Below are 26,400 nucleotides of genomic sequence, written 5' to 3'. Positions count from 1 at the left end.
TATATATATATATATATATATATATATATATATATATATATATATATATATATACCGCATGCATACATGACCGGGGCCCCTGCGATTTGGGGGGCCAGGGCGGCTGCCCCGCCTGCCAACACTACAGGGCCGGCCCTGCACTTGAGTAGTTGAGTTGGCTACATCATGAAACATGACTGGTTCTTGCTTGGGGTAGTATGCTGTCAGCATTTCTCATTCTTTCAGCCGCAGTGCCATGGCTTCCAATTTGAACGCACGGCATCGCCGCCGCCCCGGAAGCTCGAGCCCGAGGCCGAGTCGGACGCAACATGCTCTTCCAGGTCCGACCCAACCCGATCGTAATCCCTGTCCGTCCCCGAGTCGAGTGGTCACCGCATTGCTCCCTCCTTTCCAAAAGCTAGTAACAAAATCTAAAAAAAGAAGAGCTAGCAACAAACACCCCTCTCTGTTTTTTTTTGAGACTAACAAACACCCCTCTCCATAGCCATAATCCCCCCTTGCCCGCCGCTTGCTCTGGCTCCTGCGAGCTGCGAGTCTTGTCCCCCAGGGGGGCAAAAGCGTCAGTTTCCCGCTCCACCCTTTTCGTTTTTCTAGGGTTTAAGAGTTCGCCGAGCCCGCCTGGCCCAGCCAGAGCCCAGGAACACCCTCTCGGCCCCGCCCTCCCGTCCTCTTGCCGGAGCTCCGCGCCGCCGTCGCCGGAGCCGATCCCTCCGCCGCGGAGCGCGGCAATGGCGTTCTCCTTCGCCTCGCCGGCGGCGTCAAATCCGTTCCAGACGCCGGTGGCGTCCAATCCGTTCCAGACGCCGGCTGCGTCGAACCCGTTCCAGACGCCGGCTGCGTCGAATCCGTTCCAGACGCCAGCGCCGCCGAACCCGTTCCAGACGCCGGCCCCGGCCACGACGCAGGCGCCGTCCTCCTCGCCCTCGCCATTCCAGTTCAGCTTCCAGCAGCAGCAGCCGCAGCCGCAGCCGCAGCAGCAGAAGCTGATGCTGTACACGACGGATATGAAGCCTGCCGGGTACAGCACCAAGTGGGAGGAGCTGCACGCCGAATCGCAGAAGGCCCTGCTCCAGATCGAGTAGGTTTCTTCCTCTGAGTGTTTCCTTTTAGCTGTCCTGTTTTCTGGTAGCAAAAGTTACCCCTTTTCCATAGTTTTCCTTGCGCGTGCAGGTGTACCTTGCCAAACTGGTAAAATGTGATTTGCGTCTGTTTCTCTGCCAGTGGAAGCAGTATTTTTTTTAAAAAAAAACTTTTGATTGGACTAACTGTTTTGGGGGATAACCAAGCAAAAGTTTTCTTTTACTTGTATCATAGAGAGTTCTATTTCCGGCTGTCAGTCAACTGTTTTGAGCTTCTTTTGTTTTGGGTAACAAGATACACCTTTTGTGCTCTATGATCTGATTTCCCAATTGGGGTGTGCCTCTGTCTCGTTTCATGTTCAGCCTCGTCTGATTTCATTTTCATCTGTTTCTGCACCCAAATGCTGGAGTTATGGAGTATTTGACGTTGAACTGTTTAGTGTAAGTTGTTTCCTAAGAAAGTGTTTTTTTTTGTAACACTGGTTCTGCAGGGATAAGATACGGGAGTACAAAGATGAGAGTGAGAGGTTGGATCAGTGCAGTCGTCTTTATGACTCCTCAATCTCGAATGTTAATTTTGAGCTTGATGCGTGTCGCGTTGCTCAGGTTAGAAAATTTCATCGCAACATTCACTTTCTTGGTTTTTTTTTTCTTACCATTTAATGCAGGATTGATTATTGTTGTCATGCTCCGTAACCCAGAAAATCATTATAGTCTTAACTGATAGCCTGACTCATGATGTTGCCAGTAGGTAGTCTGAAAGGGTAGAGAATATTTTCTAGAATTTGCGAAATTATTGCAAATAGCTAAGAGTCACATATTGATCTTTTTCATGCTGTAGACCTGTATGTTGGACAATATGTATTGTGACTGTGACCCCTCACCATTGACAACCTCAGACCCCTAAAGCCCCTTTCTTTTCCATTATCAACTAATATTTGATCATATGAATATAAGCTTGTCCCTAATGAGAAGTTTTCTAAATGATATCAACTTATCATGGTATTTCATGTCCTGAACAAAAACAAATTACAGTAACATAGTATGTTGCAACTGAACTTATGCTAGTAGTTAGAGAAGCTTCACAATTGAGGACATTTTTCCCTGATGGAGCAGTAATAAATCTAATCAGATCACCATGGGGTTATTTAGTTAGAGCTTACATCCACCTTGAATGTTTTGATATGCTTCTTTGGTGAAACGTGACTTACTGTATGAAAAATGATGTTTGTTGGGTGGCTGGACGTTGATATATTATTGCTGAATATTTCCTTCCGTATACTATTGTAATGCCATAGTGGTAGCCTGGCAGATGTCTGCTCTAGCAGGATCCTGAATTCAGGAATCATAAGTAAATATTTGTTCGTTCTAGCAGGAGCTTGGAGGGACCACCACTGCGATGGAGAGGGAGAAGGCTTCCATTCAAGAGTTGATGACTGTTGTCAATGAAATGATGTGGAACACGGAATTTGCTATGAGGTCATATGTGATGTTGAGGCCAAGATTCGTCCGTCCAGGTGCTGGAGTTGCAAATGGTGGTTCTTCAAATCCTTCTGCTGGTGCTCCACCCAATCAGCCAGTGGTATATTTCTACAGTGGAGTCCCGAAGCGCCCTTCTGTTTTTATGCAGCATACTGTCAATAGGTTTGAGTGTTATCTAGCAGAGTGTTGCAAGTGGATCAGTGAGCTAGAGCAGCTGGTTCAGATTGAGAATAATAAAAGATCATCAGATTCTGTAGAGGCTCTTCCAAAAGTTATGTCAAATGTGCATGACTACTTCATCTATGTTACTTCTAAGGTAATATTCTGATCAAAAGGAAGTTATACCAAAACTATATCAGGTTCTTTTTTTTTAATTACACTCATGATTTGCTGGTATCCAACAATTATTGTCTATTATATGAGTCAAATGCAAAGCAATAAACTGTTCGAACATTTAGCAACAGCAACATACTGTGAATAAACTAAGAACATTTATTTAGTTATCATTTACCAGGCTAAGTATAGCCTAAGCCATTATCTTATCTTGCTATTTTCAGGTTCTTTTTTTTTTGAATTACACTCATGATTTGCTGGTATCCAGCAATTATTGTCTATTATATGAGTCAAATGCAAAGCAATAAACTGTTCGAACATTTAGCAACAGCAACATACTGTGAATAATAAAATGAGAACATTTATTTAGTTATCATTTACCATGCTAAGTATAGCCTATGCCATTCTCTTATTTTGCTATTTTCAGGTGGAAAATCTTCATCAGTATGTTGAATCAATGAAAACTGAATATCTTAATGAACAGCGTCGTATGGGTAATAGGAATGATCCATTTCTGGAGGCAAACAGAAGAGAAGCAGCTAAACAAGAAGCAGCTGCCAGAAGGGTCCATCCAACTTTGCATCTGCCTGCTCCTGCTCCTGCTCCTCCTGCGCAGCCCACGACACAACTTGCTGCACCAGCAGCAAGCCAACAACAGCAATCTTCTTTTCCTTCTGCCGTGACTTTGTCAAGTGTTTTTTCAGCTTTTAGCACTCCGGCTTCTGCTCCATCCTCATCTAGTCTCTTTGCAACTCCAACAACTCCAGCTCCATCAGGCAGCCTTTTTGGTACATCTGGATCAGCTCAATTGACCACGCCATTTGGAACAGCCTCCACTCCTACACTAGCATCAACACCAGCGCCTGGATTTGGGACTAGCACATCTTTGGGGGGAACATCACTATTTTCTACACCATTTGGAGGTATGCATACTTTCTCAAACGATGTTATGGTGAATTAGTTCAATGTTTCATTATAAAGACTGCTCAACATTAGGATGAAACACCTTCATGACACTGGTGTATTTTCAGGTGGGGCTACAGCTTCAGGTTCCAGCTTCGGTGGTGCATCGGTGAGTAAAATTTACATCAGTTTACATGACATTTTTCAGACGGCTGCCCTCAGAAGAATATAACATTGTTAAGCTTCCCTGTTCAGCTTACCATGTTTACCTGTTTTCAATGGTGCAGAAAGGAAGGTCGAAGCCCCGGGGGCGTCGCTAGCTGTAACTGAACCAATGTGAAATGTGTGTGCTCCTGTTTCTCCTCTTGACCCAGTTTCCTTTTCCTGTCTTATGCAAAACTTGTAATTAACTTCCTCAACATTTTTAGTGGACTTCCCAGTAATTTATCTTGATGCATGCTTACTATTAGATCCATTTTATTGGATACTATTGTAATAGTAGTTGTTATTGCTCTGTTCTTAGTACCTGTGGTCCTTCAATCTTGCCAGAAATACTCCTTGCTAAACTGAGAATTTTAAGATTTCCTATATAGTGGTAAGAGGCTGTAATCTACAAATATGTATGCCATTTTTTTATAACACAAATATGTATGACATTGGTTTCCACTTTCCAGTTAGATATCTTTGTGCACAAGCATTGATTTTGAAGCATGTCTACTATTTTTGGTAGCCTGGGTAGTATTTTTTTTTTCGTTTTTGGATTGGGCAGTTGAGTGATGAAAATCTTTGTGGTTTGTGTTCACCTCAAATTAGTCTGGTCCTAATTTGGAGAATTTTATGATCAACCATATAGACTTGTAGCAAAACATCAATGCATACTAGCAAGTTCTGATGCAGTCTTTTATGTGGTTGTGATTATACAGAACCCGTTATGTGTCACTGTCCCTAGCTGCCATGCTATGCGTTGCATTGCAGTAGGGTTGAAGGTTCATCACGGTCCAAGAGATAGCATGACTTTTTGCTGTTTCGACTATGACATGGTTTTGAAGTATGCACATGAAAGCTAGTTTCGACATCATCCTTAAATGCATCTAGCATTTTTGGACCTTTTTGCTTTCAGCTTGTGGCCGCATCACCTGACAATTGCGCGTTTTGTGCCTATCTGGGTTTTGGGTGTGGTCACATAATGATGAACACTTTTTTAGAGTTGAACCTGTCATCCGGAATGTCACTAGTAGTTGTTTCTTCCATGCAGGTTCTAGACTCTTTTTTCATCCCAGCTTGCTGCATCAGTTTCAGATTTATCTCTACCAGTTTATCATCATTTTTTTTAGGCTTTAGGTTACTTCATACTGTCACCCATACCTTAGACAGCAGTTCACCAATTATAGCACGTTTCAATTCGTCATCGGCGATACTTCCTGGCTCCTTCCTAGTTCCTGTCTTTATATTAAGCTGTCCAGGATGTTATCCTTTTCCCTGCCTCATGAGTATGATTGGTGGCATCCTTTGCTCTGAAACGTAAGTGCTTACGACAGTGGAGACATCATATCCAAAACAAAAAAAAAGAGTCGTTTGTTTTTTTATAGAGTCAATTGCTTAGCGTTTGACATTTTGTTTGGCAATTGTTGCTGGTGGTTGTTAGGGACCATGGAAGTCCAGTGTTGACGTCAATGGACCCACATGTCAGTGTGCATGAAATTTTTAGTGGCTGAGCGCAACTTGTTGAGTGTTTTCCTTTTTCTAGTGCTCGCTTGAGGATTTGACCCATGTTTTTTTACTGAGCTGAACATTTCTTCCCTTCGGTTTTTCTGCTGTGCACGATACGCTGGTTTTACTGTCTCTGACTTCATAAGGATATTGTCATATTGCCTATCTGAATGAGCTGTCCTGTACCATTTCCTGATCTGAATCTTTGAACCAAGTTGTTTATCTGGGACGAACCTGGACTTAGGTTCCCGGCAGTCCAATGATGATTCTGGACATGTGAATGCGCGGCTCTATGTTTCCTCATCCAGATCCTTGACCTGGTTACTTCGTTTTGAAATCTCTCTCTTTAGCCACTGACCCCTCTGAAATTCTCCTTTAGAGGATTTGATTACTTCTACGGGCCTGTGATTTCGTCACTGTGGGTAGTGACGTGTTCACGTGTCTGGTAAAGCTGGGGCAGTGGAAGCTTCAGCGAAGCAACCAGGCACCGTTTGTGCTTGTGCCACCAGTGCTAGTGAAGCAACCAGCGATGCAAGCCTGCTCAGGATGGGGCGTGAACCGAGTCGCGTTCGTGGCTCGGTGCTGCACACTCGTGTGGACGCCTGTTTTGTCTGTGCTTGCTTTTTTTTTTTTGAAAGCTCTGTTTTTTTTTGATAGGATTAAAGCTCTGTGCTTGCTTTTCAGTTGGGAAGGGTTGTAGATTAGTCTCGTTTTTTGTAGTCTTTCTTTCGCTTTTTCTTGGCAGCGACGGTGGCCGTTTGTCAGTCACTAATGTCAGTTTGTCGCCAAGGAATTAGGAAAAAATTGTGATTGCATTTTCTATTTTCTTTTGAGTAATTAATGTACCTAAACACAAATGGCATTATCTTTTACAAACTGATGGTGAAATTATGAAACTTGGCGATGAATATTTTGGAAACATGGAACGACTGAAGGTATTAATTTTGAGGGGAAATAGTTTCTCTGAGATAAGATAGTTACATATTGAAATTAGGGAAGTCTTCACATAAATTTCCTCCGAATCGTTGTATCATTTTGCCCCAAAATTCGCTAGTAAAACATGATTCCAATTTTTCAGGAAAATAAAGGGAACATAAAAAATCTCCAAAATCGAGGGGGCCTCCATTCCTCCACGTCCTCAGAAAAGTAAACGTTCACGCGTCTATAAGAGACACCTCTTTCCTCGCCCTCCCGCTTTCTCTCCCCAATTCTCCCTCACCTCGCCGCCTTCCCCTTGACCGCCACCGTTGACCTCGTCTTCCGGCGAGGTAGCTCGCCGGAAGACCCCCCGCCTCGACCTCCCCGACGCAGCCTCAGACCCTGCAGCCCTCCGGAATGGTCGCCGGCTTCTAACTCGCCAGCGCCTGGGTCTCCGCTTGCTTCCTCGACAGCCCCATCCGCCTCCTCTCGCTCACGCTACGGCTCCTCTGCCTGCTCGCCATGGCGATCCGCATCACCGTGTCCTACTCCGGCTACGTGGCGCAGAACCTCGCCGCCTCGCTCGGACACCGCTTCTCCTCGGCCTCGGCCTCCGCCACCGGGGGCCGCCTCCTCCACGACGGCGCCTGGCGCCCCTTCTGCATCTTCACCTCCACCCGCCAGCCCGAGCAGCACCACAGCGGCGGCGACCGCCATGACGGCGGAGACCACAACCACCCCAAGCCCCAGGCGATCGCCGCCGGAGCTCACTCGCTGCTGCTCACGCGGGCGTGCCTGACGTCCAAGTCGCCGCCGCCGTCTCTTGCCGTTGGGCTGCTGTCGGTTCTCACGCAAGGGACCGGGCCGACGGCTGGGATCACCGGATCGGCGGCGTCTCTGTCAGGCTCGTCGTCGATTTCCCTCGGGTTCAACCCCACGTCCTTCCTCCCGTTCCTGCAGACGTCGAAGTGGCTCCCCTGCAGCGACCTTGCCACCTCGTCGTCTTCGGCGCCCTCTTCCCCTCCCCGTTCGCCGGCGCCTTCGGTCCCTTCCAAGAAGGCGTTGATTGGTGGTGCCAGTTCCAGTGCTGGCTCGTCTGGTCCTCCGGGAATTGCGACGAGCAGTGGTGCTAGTGCAGCGATGAGCAGGAGCAAGAGCAACTGGTTGTCGAGGTGGATGAGCTCCTGCTCCGATGACGCCAAGACGGCGTTTGCAGCTGTGACCGTGCCACTCCTCTACGGCTCGTCCCTGGCCGAGCCGAGGTCCATCCCGTCCAAGTCCATGTACCCGACCTTCGACGTCGGCGATCGGATTCTTGCCGAGAAGGTAGAGCTTTGTATGATGAACATTTTGGTATTTACAGGTGTATCGTGCCATTTCTATGTTTGCTAATGATTGGTGTTATTCTGATCTGCAGGTCTCGTACATATTCCGGGAACCGGAAATTTTGGACATCGTAATCTTCCGGGCTCCCCCAGCTCTTCAGGTGAGATTTCAGGCCTCTCTAGTTGTTTCACTCATACTTTATATGGGGAATGTTATGTCTGAATCAGTGAATTGCAATATTTTCATTGCAGGCTTACGGCTACAGCTCAGGGGATGTTTTCATCAAGAGAGTTGTGGCCAAGGGAGGAGACTACGTCGAAGTAAGCTTTTATCCCAATGGTAGTGCAGCCTTCTGTTTATTTCTGGTGTTATCATGCTGCGAACAGTTTGATTCTTTTTGCTTGAGTTGTAACCGCTGATAATCTTTTCTTGGCCCTTCAATAGGTGCGCGATGGCAAGCTATTGGTTAACGGAGTAGTTCAGGATGAGGATTTTGTGCTGGAGCCACACAACTACGAATTGGGACCAGTGGTATGCATACGTTCTGACTTGCATCTGTCGTATTTCTGCCTGCATGTTTTATTTCGTACTGGGTTAGGATTAAGCATGTTATGATCTAAATGCCTGATTTTGCTCAACTAAGTCATTGAATTGCGAGTTTCGGATTGTGCATGGTACAGAAATAAATGTCAATTATAGCGGCCGCATTTCCTTTGTCTGACTGAATACTGATAGTCACTTGAATTATCAAACTCTAAAACTAGATGTATAAAATATCTTAGAAGTGGTTGGCCTTACTCTTAGCATGGTTGCTCATCTAGTTGTGTCAGGGTACTAACTCTTCTCATTTCTGTTGGTCATCGTTGCAGCTTCTGCCGGAAGGTCATGTGTTCGTGCTGGGAGACAACCGCAACTACAGCTTCGATTCCCACATCTGGTAAGTTGCAAACCCAACTCAAATCTTCTGCACAAGATCTCACTGGATAGAACACATGCCTGATTTGTTCCGAATGACTGGCATTTCAGGGGTCCGCTCCCAGTAAGGAACATCGTCGGGAGATCTCTGCTCCGGTACTGGCCGCCGTCCAAGATAACCGACACAATCCACGACTACCAGCCCGATGCAGCGCGCCACGCGGTGCCGTCCTGATACCTAGTTTGCTCCGGCGACGCTGGAGAGCCCATGTCTACAATAGCATCCCATGGAGCTCGAGCAAGCACCAGTTCTTTTTGTTTCTCTCGGAATAATTGTTTCCCCGAGTGTTGTCTGTAAATTCCCTTTCGCTGACCGATTGGTTTATTGCCCATTGGCCCGTGCTTGTTTAGAGCACCTGTCAAAAGTGTAACGCCTTGCAATTCGCAAGCTAGAAATGCTAAGTACCTATATATATGTAAGTTAAGTATATAACTTTTACTGAAAGGAGCATTTAAGCTCCGCGTTTCTTGCACTGCGGGCCTGAAAACCTCACGAGTTTCCGGCTCCATGGGTCTGTTCGGGAGATCTCTACCTCCAAAAAATAAAAAATAAAAAACTCTGCCAATTTTACTCCATCATGCTTCAGAGAGCTGCTACTTCACAAATTCTAGAGGCCCACTTCCCTCTGCCCCGCCAGCAGGTGTAGCGGCCCAGCTCGGTCCATGTAAACTCTCCCACTTCCACGCGGATCCCGCTTGTTAGGTTGTCTTCTACCTCACTTCATCTCTTCCGGTGAGCGAGCTGCCGGCACCGGGCCGAGGAGGCCGCGGCGGCGGGGGGGAGCACTCCTCGGCGGAGGAGATTTGATGCAAAGGCCCCTCTCGTGCTTGTTCACGTGAGGCGAGGACGAGTGCATTGAGCGGAGGAGATTTGATGCAAATGTCCCTCTCGTACTGAAGCCGCTCGAGGATCATCTCGTGCGTTGAGCCATGGCCCATGGGACGCAATCTCCACCATATATGCCCATTGGAAATTTGCACTAAATTTTCAAAAAAGAAATTTGCACGACAGGAGAGCACATGGGTTTACTTCTTGGAATTTGCACTAAATTGCAGTAATGCGCTGTTTTTATTTATTTTTCTTTTTCCTTTTTGGCGATTCATTGCTCGATGCTCGTTCGCAGCTTTGTTTGTGTAATCTTGCTAGCAGCGCGCGCGCGCACACACACGAGTACATGACACATCCATCTCACGAACTACCGTGGGTCGTCGCTCACGGCTCACCTCGCCTTAGGCCAGGATGCAGAGAACTGTCGGCGTGTGCGGTGTCCGTCTCCGGCGGTGGACAGCACCTGCAACACCGGCAGACCTAGGGCCTGGCGACCCCAAGCACTGGCCCGAGCTCCGTTGCCGTGCCGGTAAGAAGCTAGTGTGTTTTGGCCAGTACTAAAGAGAAGCAAACTAATTAAGTAGCTTGTACTCTGTGTGGTATAAACCTAGATAGGTTTGAAGTGATCAAATTTGTAGAAGGATTGTTTACTGTAAATGCTATTGTTCAGAACAAAAAAGGTAAAAGAGTTATCTCTCTAGTCACAGTTTATGGGCCAGCTCATGAGGACAACAGAGAGTCTTTTTTGGCTGAATTAGCCCAGATCTGTTCTACTAATTCTAACCCTATGATCCTAGGGGGTGATTTCAACATCCTGAGGTTTAGTTCAGAGAAAAATAAACACTTTGTAGGAGGCAAAGTCACTGACCTCTTCAATTGGGTAATTAATACTCATGAACTGAGAGATCTCCCACTGACTGGTGGTGCTTATACCTGGAGTAATAATCAGCAAAACCCCACTCTAGAAAGATTGGACAGAGTGCTAATTTCAGAAAGTTGGGAAAGGCTCTTCCCCTTGTCTAATTTGAGAAAACTCCCAAGAGAGCTGTCAGATCATAACCCTTTGCTGTTATGTACTGAACAAAAAAAAGTGAAGAATTCCAAGGCCTTTTGCTTCGAAACTTCTTGGTTAAAACATGATGATTTCATCCTAAAGATCAGTGAGATTTGGAAAGAAAAAGTAGTAGCCAAGAATGCAGTTGACAAATGGTACATCAAAATTAACAGAGTCAAAAAAATTTTGAAGGGCTGGGGGATAAGTCTGAAAGGTCACAATAGAAAATATAGGCTTTGCCTGCGGGAGGAGCTGCTAGTATTGGAAAAATTGGAGGAGGAAGGACCTCTACCAACCCATCTATTAGAAAGGAAGACTTTCATTCTGTCTGAAAATAGCAGAATGTTAGAAGAAGAGGAATTATATTGGCACAAGAGATCCAATAACAAGTGGTTGTTAGAGGGTGATCTGAACACTGGTTATTTCCATAGAGTAGCAAATGGCAAAAAAAGAAAGAACACTATCTTCAGTATTCAAAAAGGTGGGGTAGAAATTGATAACACTGAGGAGATTCTTAAGCTGGCAACAGAGTATTACAAAGATCTCTTTGGTCATTCATCAAATACTGATATAAAATTAGACCAAGAATGCTGGACTTCAGAGGAAAAAGTCACCTGGGCAGAGGGAGAGGAACTGTGTAGAAAGTTTGAAATGGAGGAAGTACAGAAGGCCATTTTTGATATGGAGAAAAATACTGCTCCAGGCCCAGACCACATGCCTGTTGAGTTCTTCCAGACTTGTTGGGAGGTTATAAAGGAAGATTTGATGGAGATGTTTGAGGAATTTCATGAACACAAGCTGGAAATTGGTAGATTGAACTATGGCACAATTACACTGATCCCTAAACTCAAAGAAGCTAACCAAATCCAACAATACAGACCAATTTGCCTCCTCAATGTGGTCTTCAAAATATTCTCTAAGACACTCATGCTTAGACTGGAATCAGTCCTTGAGAGAATTATTAATAGAGAGCAGACTGCTTTTCTTAAAGGAAGAAATATAATGGAGGGAACTATGAGTTTTCATGAAATCCTTCATGACACAAAAATTAAAAAGAAAGATGGCTTAGTGTTAAAGCTGGATTTTGAAAAAGCCTATGATAAAATAAATTGGCATTTCTTGTTTGACTGCCTAAAGCAAAGAGGCTTTCCAGACCCGTGGTGCAAATGGATAACAGGAATTGTGACCAGTGGTACTCTCAGTGTTAAAGTTAATGACATGATGGGACCTTATTTCACAAGTAGAAAAGGAGTCAGGCAAGGTGACCCCCTGTCACCTCTGCTCTTTAATATAGCAGCTGATACTCTAGCTAAGATGATACACATGGGCCAACAAAACCAGCTGATTAGAGGTTTGATACCTGAATATATAGAAGGAGGGGTAGCTTTGCTACAATATGCTGATGACACAATCTTGTGCATACAAGATGATCTGGGAGTAGCACAAAATCTGAAGCTTCTTCTTTACTTGTATGAAAATATGTCGGGCTTGAAAATAAATTTCAATAAAAGTGAAGCGATCATGATATCACAAGATAGTGAGCAAAGCTTGAGATATGCAGAGATGTTTAATTGTGCAACAGGGAGTTGGCCAATAAAATATCTTGGAGTGCCAGTCTCGGGGAGTAGAATTCAAGTGGTTAATTGGTTACCACTGATTGAAAAAATCAGCAAAAGATTAGATGGCTGGAAAGGTGGAGTGCTATCCCTTGGAGGTAGACTAACCCTGTTGAATGCCTGTCTCAGCAGCATTCCTATTTATAGTATGTCAATGTACCTTCTCCCAAAAACAATTCTAAAAAAGATTGACATTATCAGAAAGAGATTCTTCTGGCAAGGGGGTGGTTTCAAGAAGAAATATCACCTAGTTAAGTGGAAAAAGGTCTGCCAATTAAAAAAGAAAGGGGGCTTGGGAGTGAAGAACCTCCAGAAAATGAATGCAAGTCTGTTATGTAAATGGTGGTGGAAATTGGAGCAAAAAGAAGGTCTCTGGCAAGAAATAGTGAAAAAGAAATATGTGAAGAACACTACCCTAGCTTGCCTTAAAAAGAAGCCTACAAATTCCCCTGTGTGGAATCAACTCCTCTCTGTCAAGGACATCTATATGAAAGGAAGGAAGATGGCTGTGGGAAATGGCAATTCCACTAGTTTCTGGAGGGATACCTGGGTTTGTGATTCTCCTCTGAAAGATAAATTTCCCCAGCTTTTTGAAATATGCAATGAGCCTGAGATCTCTGTGGCAGGGGTAGCAAATATAGGCTGGCACTTATCTTTCAGAAGATGGTTAAATGAAGAGCTACAATCCCATCTCAGACAGCTAAGAGACATGCTAACTGCTTTTGCTGTAAACATAGAGGATGACAAACCAAAATGGAGTTGGGAGAACAATGGACTCTTTTCTGTCAGATCTACCTATGAGCACCTTTGCTCCAATGAAGTGGGAGCTCAATATAATCTAATCTGGAAGGCAAAACTTCCTCTGAAAATAAAAATATGGCTTTGGCTGATAGAGCATAACGCCATTCTCACAAAAGATAACTTGGCAAAAAAAAAACTGGTCAGGTGATATGCATTGCCTGTTTTGCACCGAGTTAGAATCAATTGACCACCTCTTCTTCGAATGCATTTCATCAAAATATATTTGGAGTCTGCTGGCTTATGTTTTGGGAGCAAGTCATAGACCCACCTCCTTTGGACAATTCTGGCATTGGATTAATGCCCTAATGCCCAACAGAAAACAATTTCATATGATTGGCCTAGCTGCCATCTGCTGGGCGATTTGGACAACCCGAAATAATAGTTGCTTTGAGAAAAAATCAATTAGATCACCTACTGAGATTGTTTGCTCAATTAGCTCCTTTCTAAAATACTGGGCAGGTCTTCAAGCAGGACAAAACAAGGAGGAACTGGAGATGGGCGCAGCGACTCTTCTGAAGACGGCGCTGCACGTCCATACTCAACTTGCTGGCGATGATGCAGGGATGGTGCTCCTGCGGTGACTGAAGCGCTTTCTGTTTACAGCCTTTTACCTACTTAGCAAGTGTCTGGTGCTGTAGTTGCGACAATACCTGCTCACCTTTTGGTTATCTAGTAGATCTTTTTGTTTCGGTCAGAACTTTTCTGTATCTGGGATCGATTGCATCAGACTTTGTAGCTAGGTTAAACTCCCTTTTAGTTCTTTTATTTTGCTGTTATTCTGGAAGACTTTGTAATTTCGTTACCCATCAGTAATGAAATTCGGGCCAGGCCCTATGTGGAAAAATTAAGTAGCTTGTACTCCTGCGCATATGTTGAAATCAAATAGTAATAGGGGTTAGAAAATTGAAAGAGAAGAGTTGATAACTATCATAAATTCGAATAGCTAGCTGTTAAAATTTATTGCCTGTGGTCACAACCTTCTACCGCAGATGGTAGAATTGTGCCCGATGCTCCTTCCGATCCCCGAGTCCGCCACTGTCCTGCAAACTGCTATTGTTGCTGCGCCGATTCAGTTTTGATTTCCACAGGAGTGCACCAGGCTCCGATTACTGGGCGGTAGGGTGTTGCTGCGCGTGGGGCAGCCGCGCAGGCGTCGTGCGCCCGCAGCCGACCGGCGCAGTCTTGATTTGAAACGTGGGATCCGACGGAATGGTATACAAGCTGTGAAACTACTCAGCTCTAAATTATAATTTATTTGATTTTTAACTTCGAATTTGGCTACTTATCTTATTTAAAGACTTGTGCAAAGTATCACTTCTTTTATTATACCTTGCTTTATTAAAAAAAATCTTTAAGAGAGTTAAATCTAACTATGTTTGCATAAATTTTAAATTTTAAAGAAAACCAAACGAATTATAATTTAAAATGGAGGGAGTAGTATACGAGGGATTGGTTAAATTTCCAGCACGTAGGGGTTTCTCTCTCCCCGCTGGCTGCTGGCTGCTGTTGTTGCTTTTGTTGGGCCCGATCCAAAATTAATTCGGAGCCTCGGCCCTGCAAACCGTCGTGCGGCGTATTCGCGGAAGCGCACGACGCAGGAGTTGGCGCGTTGGCGGGACGCGGCTTGCGCCGCTTCTGTTTGATTCCTGTCGGAGCCTGCCTCGGGCCTGTGCGGCTGTGCCCAGCAGCTTTGCGTGAGGCCTCGGCCTTCCACTCGGGCACGCTTCGGTCGCGCCTCGCGCGGCAGCCACCGTCATCAGAACCAGCACCGTCACTGGCTCACTGCGTGCCGCTGCCACATACCCCACCCCGCACGCTGGTGCAACCGTCCGGAAGGCCTGGCGCCCTCGCGTGACCCCCGCGGAGCTGAGCAGGGGAAGCCGCAGGGTCTTGTCGTCGTGCCGCTGCCCAGCAGGCGCACGCTGCGAGACCACGCCAAGCCACTTCGCTTGCGCGAGAGCCGAGAGCACGACACGCCCAACGGCCCAAAAGCAAAACGAGGCCCGAGTGGTGGTGAGGCGACGAGGCCAACCGAACCAGGCCGAACGCTCATCGTCTCGGTCTGTATCCAGTACCAATGCGCAACGTGTCATTGGTGGACACATGAGCGCATCCCCCCCAGCTGAATACCGAAGGAAAGAAGAAAGAACAAGCACCAACGCAACGCTGGAGTAGTGGAGACGGAACGGGTGGCCACTGGCCAGCAACGGAAGGCAGGCAGGCAGGCAAAGCCACCGTCCACTTCCAGTCGAGGCAGAGGCAGGCTTGACTCGGAGTCGACTGGGAACCCACGAACGGGCGCCACTCGCGCACCACCACCACCACCCCCCGGCCGCAAAAGTAGGTGCATGTAGTGTGAATTCGCCGCGGAAAGTGGCCGGCCGTGGGACGCTGCTGCCTTTGCACCGCAGCGCGCGTCGTCGGGTAGCGCTTGGCGAGTCGGAGAGCAGACGAGCAGGATCTTTTTCCGCCTGGCACCCACAATCCCTCTAGCGCTTGGCGCGAACGTTAACCCAACCGCCCCCGCACAACACAACACACCTGCAATGTTTATCCGGAATCGTACGACAAAGATCGGCATATTAAACGTGGTCGTACTAGGATCTAGAGTATGCGTCTATGCGATTCATCTGCGTTCGGAGAGGATTTAAAACGGCCGTGGTGCTGGCCGACGGCGACGCGGGGCGAGGCGACGCGAAGCGAGTTCTCTGCGCCGAACACTTCACTCGGACGGGCAGGGACGGCGGCCACCATGGCGTCTGCGGGGTTGGAGGAGGCGTGCGGGGAGATCCGCGGCGACCCGCGGCGCCTGGCCCTCCTCCTGGCCCCGCGGAGCCCCGCCGAGCGGCAGCGGATCAGGGCGGCCTACCGCGCCTCGTTCGGCGAGGACCTCGCCGCGGCGGTGCGGGGGAACCCCCACGCGGCCTGCTCCGGCCAGGAGGACGAGGTAAAACAAAGGCGCCGTGGGCCGGGGCGGGGGGCGTCTCAGCCGTCGCGCGCGGCGCTCGAGTTCCTCCTCACCTGTTTCTTTTTCTTCTTCTTCTTTCAGTTCCGCAAGCTGCTCTACCTGTGGGCGCTGGAGCCGGCGGAGCGAGACGCCGTGGTGGCGCGGGAGGCGGTGGAGGGCGGCGCCACCGTGGCCGGCTACCGCGCCCTCGTCGAGGTCTTCACGCGCCGGAAGCAGGACCAGCTCTTCTTCACCAAGCAGGCCTACCTGGCCAGGTTCAGCAGGAACCTCGACCAGGACATGGTCACCGAGCCGTCGCATCCTTACCAGAGGGTACGGTACACACATGGTCTTAGCATTCTTGTCTCATTCTTCTTTCAGTTCATCAATCTGCTGTCATGGTGTGAGCCAACTGAAACTCAACTCGCTTCTACTAACATTGCTGTTTCCTGGTGATCTGGGCAGCTGCTGGTGGCTCTTGCGGCCTCCCGCAAGTCGCACCACGACGAGCCCAGCCAGCACATCGCCAAATGAGACGCCAGGAGGCTGCACGACACCAAGAACGCCGGCGCCGGGTCCGTCGTCGACGAGGCCGTGATCCTCGAGATGTTCAGCAAGAGGAGCATCCCGCAGCTCAGGCTGGCCTTCTGCAGCTACAAGCACATATATGGGCATGACTACACCAAGGCAAGTGAACCCATCAACTGCCTCATCTATGGCACCCACTTCATACCTGCACCCCCTTCTGCTCAATGACCCTGTTCTGAGGCTATCTTGCAACAATGTCCTCTATGTGCAGGCTCTGAAGACAAATGGCTCTGGTGAGTTCGAAGAAGCTCTGAGAGCTGTTTGTCAAGTGCATCTACAGTCCTTCCAAGTATTACTCCAAGGTGATACAGACAGTTGATTCTCAGTATCACTAGCAGACTGTTTATAGCACCTTATTATACATACCTCATCTGACTCATTCTTCTGTTCTTGGTCTTTCCAGTTACTGCAGAGAAGTATGCAATGCGCAGCAACTGATAAAAGGTTGGTAACAAGGGCAATCTTGGGCAGCGACGATGTTGATATAGATGAGATCAGATCAGCGTTCAAGAGCTGCTACGGGAGGAACCTTGCAGATTTCATCCGCGAAAGCTTGCCTCAGAGTGATTACAGAGATTTTCTTGTGGCTGTGGCAAGAGGGTCAGCCGCCTCATGAAGCTGGCACAGTGGAAATAACGTTGATCTGTCCATGGAAGTAAAATACTGCTTTGCATGCTGCACGTGTGAGTTGAACATGAGAAACAGCAGTCTGATGCCATCTGAACTTGGATTTAAGGTTATGAAATGTTACCAGTTTATTTACAAAACTGCTTCACTCGTGATGGCAAAAGTATCACATCTCATATGCACAAAATGAAACACAACAATACGCTTATTCCAGAGGGCTTCATTACGAATGTCACTTAGATGAGCTTCTTCTTACGGAAGTACTCTTGTAGATGCCACAGCTGCAAAACAGAGACTGCGACGCAAACGCTAAGAGACAGCACGCTCAACCACGTGACCCTAGCATTTGTCTTCTCACTGACATCTCTCATGTTAGCTTCTCTGCACCGAGAACAATTTGGGTTAAATAGATTGTTATGCACTGGGATATCATTCAGGTACACGGATAACCGAAGGATGAAGATAGAAAAGAAGTGCACACACTTGGATTTGAGCAGAAGCAGGTTTTCATGGATTGATTGGACAGCTATTTCAAGCTTGAGTAACTCTAGCTCAACTCCCTGATTGCAAAACTCGATGTTAGTGAAGGAAATGAAAAGCAATAAATAACGATATAAAAATAAATAAAATAACGGTACAACACCACATTTGACATTTGCAAGTACTTCACCTCAATCTTTTCCTTTTTAGCAACAGAATCCCAGTCTTTAGCAGCAATCCCAATTTTCCAGTCAAGATTTAGTTTCACCACTAACCCTCTGTCCTCTCCATCAACCCAAAAGCAAGCCAGGTAGTTTCCAGCTTCTGCTGTGGTAAATGCAAACTGGTCCACTGAAACATTTTCTTTCTTATGCACAATGTCTCCAAAAGGGGATGTAACCTGAGAATAATTCCCATCAGAAATGGAACAGACGTTAGTACAACAGAAAACGTCCAAAAGGAATAATCTGAAATACGACAACTCCCAGTTAATCCCCAGCTCCCTTCCTCATTAATTTTTTTCATTCCTTCTTCGTTTCTTTAGACTTTCTCTGTACATTTGTTCAATTTTTAAATTTTAATATATCTATAATTAGTAGGAGTAACCCCTCCTATTACCCCCCCCCCCCACCCCACACCCACCCAACAAAAAAACTATGTTATTAATAAAGTGAAAAGGACAATCTTTACTCGCTACTACTCAAACCATCAAACCTCTATGGCAGGAGTACTACGATTACCATAGTGCACCTGTGGAAAGTAAGTCAGAAGCATGTGCAGATAGAATCTGTAGAATCAACTTCTTGTCCTACTAGTAGGATCATGCTGACTGCATCAATGGTAAGGATACTGAGGAGCTCCTAAATAAATCACACTTATTATTTTTAGTTCTTCAACCCAACGATCGTTTATGAATCTTTTCATCCATTTCAGCTAGCAGAATGATTTTTGAAATGACTTCGTATTTTTTCCTGTGGACGCTCATAAACCACGAGCGACACCAATGAATGGATGTATACTGTATTCCTCAATGACTATCAATATGCCAATGCCTAGTCATATGTACAATATGCACAGGTTGCCATCCACTGGTACTGTTTGGTAACTAACGCAAAACATGACATCAAAGAATCCACATACTATTTCTTCAAAAAAAAAAAGAATCCACATACCAATCAGGTGAGTAAGACCTATATACAATTCATTTCCCCCCTTCATTTCCGGTGTACAGACACAAGAACAAAGAAAAAAAATCTAGTTCGGCTTGGAATGCCCCGAATGGGAGACTAATTTTGCCGTATCACTCCCCACATTGTGATGCCCCGATGAATCCTGAATCCGACCCAAACGATTGGTTACCTTGACGGCGACGGTTGGGTGGGCGTGGTGGTGCTCGTACAGGACGGAGTAGTCGCCGATGACGACGACGTTGGACTGGATCTCCTCCGACACGCACTTGGCCCCCGACGGCGCAATCTCCAGCCACACTGCCCCCGCCCCCGCCGCCATCCACCACACCGCCGCCGCCGCCGCCGCCGCCATCCACGCGCCACCTCGCGCCATCGACTGACTATTCTTGCCAGCCGCACCAACGAACTGCCCCCAAATGAGATGAGATTATCAAAAAAAAAGAAAAAGGGCCCCAATGCGAGTCGCCGTTAGGCCCATAAACATGACGGGCCCAGGGAAATTCCGAGTTGGGCTCTGTTTGGGCTGCAAATTTTGATCCGTGTCTCATCTCGGCCCAGAACTGGAAGGCTCTCCACCCACCCAACTCCAGGCTCGTCACAGCTATATGTCGCCCGCGCGACAAATCACTGGCCCATCGCCTGAAGGACATAGTGGAATCAAGCGTCTTTTTTATTTTTATATTTTTTAAAATCATTTTTTACAGAAATATATTTTCGATTTCATAATTTACAGTTTTGTACCCCTACCGTCTGGCTGCGGGGCGGCAGGGTACCTACCGCCAACTGGCGGGGTGGTAGGGACCTGAATATAAATAAAATTTATTTTAATCGCATTTTGGCCCCTGGGGGAGCCTGCCGCCCCCCTGCCGGGCGGCAGGGTACCTACCGCCAACTAGCGGGGCGGTAGGCCAGGCAAAAAATTATTTTCTTTTTAGTTTTCAGAACAGTGAACTTCTAAATTCAATTAAAAATTATAAAAAAATCAAAAAAATGCAAACTAAATTTTGTTAGGTTTATTAAATCAATATCTACAGAGAAAAAAAATACTCATTCATGTGAAATGTCAATTTTGCCCCTCTAAAATTTTAGGTTGTGTTTAATCTAGTTTATTTTGTATCTGTTGTTCTGTTTGTCTAAAAATCTTGAAAATTTTGTGGTAGCCTAATTTTTGCATGTGTATTTCACTGGAAAATTTTTAGGTGCATACCCTAGGTGCATGTTTGTGGATCTATTATTCTACTGCTAAATGATGGAAATCCAACAATAATAGATCCACAAATATGCACTTAGGCTATGCACCTGAAAATTTTCTAGTGGAACACACATGAAAAGAGTAGGCTATCACAAAAGTTTCAGGATTTTTAGACAAACAGAACAACAGATACAAAATAAACTAGATTAAACACAACCTAAAATTTTAGCAGGGGCAAAATTGACATTTCACATGCATGAGTATTTTTTTCTCAGTAGATCTTGATTTAATAAACCTAAAAAAATTTAGTTTGTATTTTTTTGATTTTTCTATAATTTTTAATTAAATTTAGAAGTTCACTGTTCTGGAAACTAAAAAGAAAATATTTTTTTGCCTGGCCTACCGCCCCGCCAGTTGGCGGTAGGTACCCTGCCTCCCAGCAGGGGGGCGGCAGGCTCCCCCAGGGGTCAAAATGCGATTAAAAATAAATTTTATTTTCATTCAAGTCCCTACCGCCCCGCCAGTTGGCGGCAGGTACCCTGCCGCCCCGCAGCCGGGCGGTAGGGGTACAAAACTGTAAATTATGAAACCGAAAATATATTTCTGTAAAAAATGATTTTAAAAAATATAAAAATAAAAAAGCCGCGTGGAATCAAATCAGCCCAATATTGTTTAGCGTACCAAGCCCACAAGAACTTGGTGAAACTAGTTTGGCCCAATATTGCTTGGTGTACGAAGCTCACTATTCATTTATTTGCTAGTTCTGTAGTGGGCTGTTATTATCTATATATTTTTAGCCCATCAACTAGTTGGTGCACACTTGCACTACTACTGTATTACCGACGTTGGTGGGCTTATTGCAGCACCTACTAGTTGGTTCTCTTTACAGTTTTTTCTTTTCTTCTTCTTATTTTATTTCTCTTTTCTTTTTCCTTTGCTACTTGCTTTCTTCGTATTCTTTCCTTGTTTCGATCTTGCTTCTTTTGTGTTTTTTCTTCTTATTTTACTTTTTCATTTTTAGTTACTACTTTAGTGATTATTTTATAGATATTTCTTCTTGTTTTTTCATTTTTTTCATTTTTTCAATACCTTTTTCTTATTCTTTTTCTCACGTTTTATCACTTGTTTCTAATTTCGGATATTTTATACTATATAATATTCATATCATCTATTTTTTATTGTTTATGTGTTTTCTAAACTATGTGCATAATGGCTAGACAGATATTAATATTTGATATTTTCTTTTTATCTTCTTTCGAATACTTTGATTTATTTGATTTCCCTTGTTTCTCATATAATAATATTTTATCTTATTTTTGTATTTCATATTAAATAGTTTATCTATTTAACCTATCTTTTTATTTTATTCTTATTTAGTTTGCATGCTCACTTACTTTTTATACATAAATTTTTATCCATTTAAACTTTTCCAAACATCATAAAAGCTGGTGTGTTCATATAGTACTGTTCCAGGTATACAAATTGTTGTTCTGGAAAATCATTTATTCTTATTGTATAAATATTTGTTCCTGAGTTTATATTATTTGTCTGTGTGTAATTATTTTATTCGCAATGCTAAATTATTTGTTCGCTTTGTAGATTAAATTGTTCCATGATGTTAACCTATTTGTTCGTGATATTATTTTTTATTTATTTATCCTATACAACTAAATGTTCATAATGTGTAATATTTTGTTAGTTGCACATTATTATTTGTTCGTTATGTTTAGCTTTTTGTTCGTAGAATATAATTATTTGTTCGTGTTCTCAAAATATTTGTTTCTAGTAGCTCAAATTAATTATTTATTTTTGAAGATAAAAAGATGCAAGTCGCGCCCAGTTACAACCCAGCATTTGTTTCCAACAACTGGTGCACTCGCTATGTTGGCCTACTATCCACACTGCTACGTTATTTTTTATGTAATATGTCTATGAATGGTGCTAATATTTCCTTTTTTCTTTCTTCTACTTAATGAGTATTTTTTAACTTTTTTATGAGCCCCATGATGTAGATGCATTTTTTATAAAATTATATATCTGCGTGTAATAAATTTGTTCGCAACACCAAATTATTTGTTCTCTTTGTAGATTAAATTGTTCCGTAATGTTGACTGATATGTTCGCGACATTTGTTTTTCATTATAATCAATTGTCTTGTAATATTTTGTTGTATATTATTGTTCGTTATGTTTAATACTTTAATTTTTTGTTAGTAAAAAATAATTATTTGTTCATGCTGTTAAAATATTTATTCTTAGTAGCTGATATTCATGAATAAGTATTTAAAAAATAATTTTTTTTATAATATCGTGCAAATATAGGCAACTGTGGTCTCGTTTCGAAGATCTTGTCATAAGGAAGATAATAATGCAATCGGAGTTTAATTTGAATTTATAGTTTAAAATTTATAGATTTTTTTTGCATGAACTCTTGTTGTATGTGGGTGATGTCATTAATTTGTCTCCATCTGCATGTTATTGTATTTTTCTTAACTAGATGGTTCATCACCTCAAATGAATACTATCATAAATTCATAATCATAAAGTAATGATCGGTCCATAGTTTTTCTTGCGTGGTCTGCGCCGCATTGAACTCATGCGCTAATTCTGGCACAAGTCAATATGGTCAGTTGAAAGAGAGGAAATAGTGTAATAATCTAAAAAGAAAGAGAGGAAATAGTGGGCCGGGAGATCCGATTCGTGCTAGTGTGGTTTCGTGCTGGCGACGGAGCCTATTCTATCTGGGCCTGGAGAGCCGATTTCAGCCCAAACAACGAAGCGGCGCGCCCACCCTTCAGCCGACAAAACGGCGAGCTGTCGCTGCACACTCCAGGCTCCACTAGGAAAAAATAATTCGGCAGAAAAACGGGGAAAGGAGCAAGCAAGCAGATTGCTTGGTGGGAGGAGTTGGTGATTTGGTGAGGAGAGGTCGCGGCCATGGAGAACCTTGCGCTGCTGTGGGGGATCATCGGGCCAGGCGTGGCCGGGGCCGTCTTCGGGGCTGGATGGTGGTTCTGGGTCGACGCCGTCGTCTGCAGCGCCGTCTCGGTCTCCTTCCTTCACTACCTTCCAGGTCAGAGCAGGAGCCCTAAGATTCGGTCTTGGTGGTGAAGCTGCCCCCCCTCCCCACCTTCTTTTTGTTTGTGAGATATTTGATTGGAGTTGATGGGTGTGATTCGTCGGGTGCGGGCGTTCTGCAGGGATCTTCGCGTCGCTGGCGGCGCTCATGTTCAACTGCGTGAACAAGGATGAGATCGGATACGACTATTACTCGCCCTACGGGGACGATTCCGAGTGGAGGTGAGCTGACTGGTCGACTTGGCATGGGTTGATCCAATTTCTGAATAAAGTTAGGGCGTTGAGCAATTGGAATTCAGATAATACGAGTGAACCCTGATTGTTATGATGCATTTTCGAAGGGATTTGGAATTTAGTTAGTTGTACATGATTTAATGAATTCTTAAATTGTTTAGAAAATGAGCTCATACATAGTTCACTCAAAAACTAAATGCACTGGCTTCCTGCTAAACACAAATATGAAGCTTTTTTTTAGAAAACTGAAATGTGCAACTGATTACTCTCATGTCATGCTATAATTAGATATGGTGGCTCCTATCTACCCTTCCCTTTTTTTTTTCTTGGGTACTCTGAATTTTAAGTCACTGTGTTTTCTTGTAATGTATATAAACCCTATAACAATAACACTGAGGCCTGTTGATTACTTTTAATATCACATACGAGATCATTGCTTCCGGTTATCAAAAGTAGAGAATTTCGTTAATGTTTCATCAACCTAAGTTGCCACTAATGTGGCTATATAAGTTGAAAATAGTTTGTAAAATTATAAAGAGGCTTCCAACTTTCTCTTGAGCAGTTACATTCTAACTCCAACAACATGTTTTTAATAACTACCTTCCCACTTATGTAACTCTGTTATTCACTTATCCAGAAGAGGTGAAGAAAAAACCGTCGCATGTTGAATCTAGTCTGATTCGCAAATCATCCCTAAAGCTGATTTTATTATGAAAGGTCCATCAATCTGATTAGAAGTTAAGTGGGTTAGAGAAGTCCTATCTCCTAATAATGTTTTCTATGTTACCGATTACTTACTACTTAGACAACTAAGTCAACTGGTTCACTTCTCTTTTGTTTGTTTTATCAATTAATCCAGTTTATCTATATTTTTAGGGTAGCATAGCTTCCAGTGTTGGATGCAGCTGATCCTTGTTTAAAGGCTTAACCAATATTCTGTGGTCCTGTAGATTTTAAAGATGCCTGCAACAACATAATGCTTGTAAACTCAAATTCTGTTGAACTTGAACCTATGCAATATTTCAATGATCTAAAAAAGAGATCCAAAATAAGGAGATGCTGCTGGTAGAAATTCATATGTGGGCAGACAAAAAGGCCATTTAGTTTAACTCAAAACATGTCTTGCACGATGAGCCATAATTGTAATTCCCATACTTCCATGCAATCATTCTTCTCAAGACCAATTACAGAATTTGCTAAACCAGTTCAATGGAACTTGAAAGAATGCATATTAAAGTTTCAACTTTGAATCTTCAACTTGAGTAGCCTAGACTTGTCATCCCATCCTTACATCCAGTGCCAAGGACCTGAACCACTTAACTGAAGTCTCATCTGTATAAGCTCAGGAGGGGAGGGATTTCAGTCTTTTTTAATCATATGTGCTGTGCAATAGAAACCTCAAACTGCGTTTGTACTTTCTACCAAAAGGGCCTCAAGTTTCTAGCATTATGCTCAGTGATGTAGTGATGCAAGTGGTGACACCATTGGATAGTAGTGGGTCCACTAGCCATTTCATTTTTATCCCACATCCCGTGCTCTGAAATCTGGGTTACTTCTTTTTGATGAGTTTGGTCGACCCAATGACCCCAAGAATAGTAGACTTGCAATTTGTGTTCTGTATGGTTGCATCAATTTTGATGTGGTTCAGTAAGGCATCACACAGTCCTTGTTAGTATCTCTAGTCAAAAGCGCCACATTTATGAAAAATTCTTCCTCATGGGTTATATCACAGGCACTTAATTTCTTAGGTTGTTAGCTTAGCTGTGATGAAGTATTCTAACATTGTTTTCCCAACTTGCAGAGTGAAGCTCTGGCTTTTTGTTGCATATGTTGTTTCTTTTGTCTGCCTAGCTGGATCTGTTGGTTTATTGGTGCAAGATGCGCTGACAGACAAGGGCCCATCTGTCTGGACTGGTGTTGCTGGTGTTCTGCAATGCGTTCTCGTGTTGATAAGGTACGTCATTTTTTTTGAATAATTAGGTACGTCATTTTTTCACACTCGCGTTCAATTGGCAGTGGGCGGTCTGACTTTCCGTCATCCTTGCAGCGGGTTGATATATTGGACATGCCACTATGAAGATTAAGCGCTTAAAGTTCTGAGCAGATGATTTGCAAGCAGGGCTGGTTATAATCGTGCGAAGAAAATTATTTCTGGCAGCGTATGGTTCAGTGTGATGGGAAATCATGCCTACTGTAGAGTGGGACGGGTAGATGTTTCGTTTGTGCATATCTTGACTGTTTATCGGAAATGATGCTTAACACCAGTGCACGTTTTTCTTCCAACCTGTGATGCGTCCTGATCATGCATGTCAAGGTGGGGCAAAACTGAAACTGACAGTAAATTTGGCCCAGTGTCGCAATTGACAGTGAATTGCTGCAGTAAGTTACTATACTTTTTTTTATCAAACATAACTGTCGGTACCCTGTAGCAGGGATACACACTCTTACTGCAGCAAGGCAGGACTCGCGTAGTCATCCGTAACTACGCCATAAGGGGCGGAGCAGCCGGGCCTCACGGGTCAGGCTCTTACCTCACCGGGCCAACGGCTCCGGACCCGCTTCCCGCTCTAGGACAGGTCCGGTGGTGCCACGTGTCCCCTGAGGAGGGGAAGCTCCGAGCCAACAGCCGAGGGTCCGGACCCCCATAGGGGTCCGGGACCTCGCGCCCGTCCGGACCTCCCACGCGCGCAGAACCAGCATACCGCCGCGGCGGGGTCCGGGGGCGACACGTGTCCCGCGGGCGTGAGTCTTCCGCTAGAAGACTCGCTCACCCACCGCATTCAATGCGGGTGGTCGAGGCGTGCTCTGCCGCCGCGGCACGTCGGGCAACTTTTGTCAGGCCTCACTGTAGATCGTATATTATCGAGGTACACAGTGCAGCCGCATGCGCCGCAGAGCCCGTCTGCCGCATTAAATGGATACGGCGGAACGTTACTTTTCCATCATACCGCTTATGCCGCAAGCTACATGGCCGTTCAGCTACGCTGCAGGCAACGCCGCAAGTTACACCCTGGCGCCGTTTCGACAAGACAGGGCATG

General features: G+C 44.8%; 4 protein-coding genes and 1 pseudogene across 9 annotated transcripts; 4 read left to right on the top strand and 1 right to left on the bottom strand.

Moving 5' to 3' along the window:
- The first annotated feature begins 614 nt into the window (after positions 1-614).
- LOC120680839 (nuclear pore complex protein NUP58-like) lies at positions 615-4,474 on the top strand. Its single transcript, XM_039962411.1, has 6 exons — positions 615-1,078; positions 1,571-1,685; positions 2,455-2,877; positions 3,322-3,817; positions 3,926-3,966; positions 4,085-4,474. Exons 1-6 carry the CDS (start codon positions 729-731, stop codon positions 4,115-4,117), a joined length of 1,458 nt encoding a protein of 485 aa, XP_039818345.1. The 5' UTR covers positions 615-728; the 3' UTR covers positions 4,118-4,474.
- Positions 4,475-6,694: 2,220 nt separating this feature from the next.
- Positions 6,695-9,199, top strand: LOC120680846 (thylakoidal processing peptidase 1, chloroplastic-like). Of its 2 annotated transcripts, none has more exons than XR_005677822.1 (6): positions 6,695-7,751; positions 7,843-7,911; positions 8,003-8,090; positions 8,196-8,282; positions 8,621-8,688; positions 8,778-9,199. XR_005677822.1 is itself a non-coding variant. In XM_039962423.1 (6 exons), exons 1-6 carry the CDS (start codon positions 6,948-6,950, stop codon positions 8,899-8,901), a joined length of 1,221 nt encoding a protein of 406 aa, XP_039818357.1. In that variant the 5' UTR covers positions 6,701-6,947; the 3' UTR covers positions 8,902-9,199. The 2 variants fall into 2 exon arrangements, 1 of the variants encoding a protein (XP_039818357.1); XM_039962423.1 differs by having other exon boundaries at positions 6,701-7,751; positions 8,003-8,071.
- Positions 9,200-15,533: 6,334 nt separating this feature from the next.
- On the top strand, positions 15,534-17,328 carry LOC120680826 (annotated as a pseudogene).
- LOC120680829 (transmembrane emp24 domain-containing protein p24delta3-like) lies at positions 17,100-19,265 on the bottom strand. 2 transcript variants are annotated; one of them, XR_005677819.1, is made up of 5 exons: positions 19,028-19,265; positions 17,859-18,068; positions 17,672-17,748; positions 17,313-17,569; positions 17,100-17,236 (listed from the first exon to the last, which is right to left on the bottom strand). XR_005677819.1 is itself a non-coding variant. In XM_039962395.1 (4 exons), exons 1-4 carry the CDS (start codon positions 19,229-19,231, stop codon positions 17,425-17,427), a joined length of 636 nt encoding a protein of 211 aa, XP_039818329.1. In that variant the 5' UTR covers positions 19,232-19,265; the 3' UTR covers positions 17,250-17,424. The 2 variants fall into 2 exon arrangements, 1 of the variants encoding a protein (XP_039818329.1); XM_039962395.1 differs by lacking the exon at positions 17,100-17,236 and having other exon boundaries at positions 17,250-17,569.
- Positions 19,266-22,873: 3,608 nt separating this feature from the next.
- Positions 22,874-25,740, top strand: LOC120680803 (transmembrane protein 50 homolog). 4 transcript variants are annotated; one of them, XM_039962362.1, is made up of 4 exons: positions 22,874-23,122; positions 23,250-23,349; positions 25,163-25,315; positions 25,378-25,740. In XM_039962362.1, exons 1-4 carry the CDS (start codon positions 22,987-22,989, stop codon positions 25,436-25,438), a joined length of 450 nt encoding a protein of 149 aa, XP_039818296.1. In that variant the 5' UTR covers positions 22,874-22,986; the 3' UTR covers positions 25,439-25,740. The 4 variants fall into 4 exon arrangements, with proteins under 4 accessions (XP_039818296.1, XP_039818311.1, XP_039818290.1 ...); XM_039962377.1 differs by having other exon boundaries at positions 22,875-23,122; positions 25,409-25,740; XM_039962356.1 differs by having other exon boundaries at positions 22,875-23,125; positions 23,244-23,349.
- Positions 25,741-26,400: the final 660 nt, after the last annotated feature.

Source organism: Panicum virgatum, chromosome 2K, assembly GCF_016808335.1.
Source record: "Panicum virgatum strain AP13 chromosome 2K, P.virgatum_v5, whole genome shotgun sequence".
In the NCBI taxonomy this organism is placed as follows: domain Eukaryota; kingdom Viridiplantae; phylum Streptophyta; class Magnoliopsida; order Poales; family Poaceae; genus Panicum; species Panicum virgatum.
Note: the sequence above shows the minus strand (reverse complement) of the source record. Positions and strands in the feature narration are given on the sequence as shown.

What these genes read in the sequence shown, in the direction of transcription:
- LOC120680839 (XM_039962411.1), top strand. Translation starts at nt 729, where the DNA reads ATGGCGTTCTCCTTCGCCTCGCCGGCGGCGTCAAATCCGTTCCAGACG. An exon ending in ATGCGTGTCGCGTTGCTCAG is followed by an intron (nt 1,686 to 2,454) that starts GTTAGAAAATTT and finishes TCGTTCTAGCAG; the next exon opens with GAGCTTGGAGGGACCACCAC. An exon ending in ATTTTCTACACCATTTGGAG is followed by an intron (nt 3,818 to 3,925) that starts GTATGCATACTT and finishes GTGTATTTTCAG; the next exon opens with GTGGGGCTACAGCTTCAGGT.
- LOC120680846 (XM_039962423.1), top strand. Translation starts at nt 6,948, where the DNA reads ATGGCGATCCGCATCACCGTGTCCTACTCCGGCTACGTGGCGCAGAAC. An exon ending in ATCGGATTCTTGCCGAGAAG is followed by an intron (nt 7,752 to 7,842) that starts GTAGAGCTTTGT and finishes TCTGATCTGCAG; the next exon opens with GTCTCGTACATATTCCGGGA. An exon ending in ACTACGAATTGGGACCAGTG is followed by an intron (nt 8,283 to 8,620) that starts GTATGCATACGT and finishes TCATCGTTGCAG; the next exon opens with CTTCTGCCGGAAGGTCATGT.
- LOC120680829 (XM_039962395.1), bottom strand. Translation starts at nt 19,231, where the DNA reads ATGGCGCGAGGTGGCGCGTGGATGGCGGCGGCGGCGGCGGCGGCGGTG. An exon ending in CTAAAAAGGAAAAGATTGAG is followed by an intron (nt 17,749 to 17,858) that starts GTGAAGTACTTG and finishes TTTTGCAATCAG; the next exon opens with GGAGTTGAGCTAGAGTTACT. An exon ending in CTGCTTCTGCTCAAATCCAA is followed by an intron (nt 17,570 to 17,671) that starts GTGTGTGCACTT and finishes TTCTCGGTGCAG; the next exon opens with AGAAGCTAACATGAGAGATG.
- LOC120680803 (XM_039962356.1), top strand. Translation starts at nt 22,987, where the DNA reads ATGGAGAACCTTGCGCTGCTGTGGGGGATCATCGGGCCAGGCGTGGCC. An exon ending in CCTTCACTACCTTCCAGGTC is followed by an intron (nt 23,126 to 23,243) that starts AGAGCAGGAGCC and finishes GGTGCGGGCGTT; the next exon opens with CTGCAGGGATCTTCGCGTCG. An exon ending in GGGGACGATTCCGAGTGGAG is followed by an intron (nt 23,350 to 25,162) that starts GTGAGCTGACTG and finishes CCCAACTTGCAG; the next exon opens with AGTGAAGCTCTGGCTTTTTG.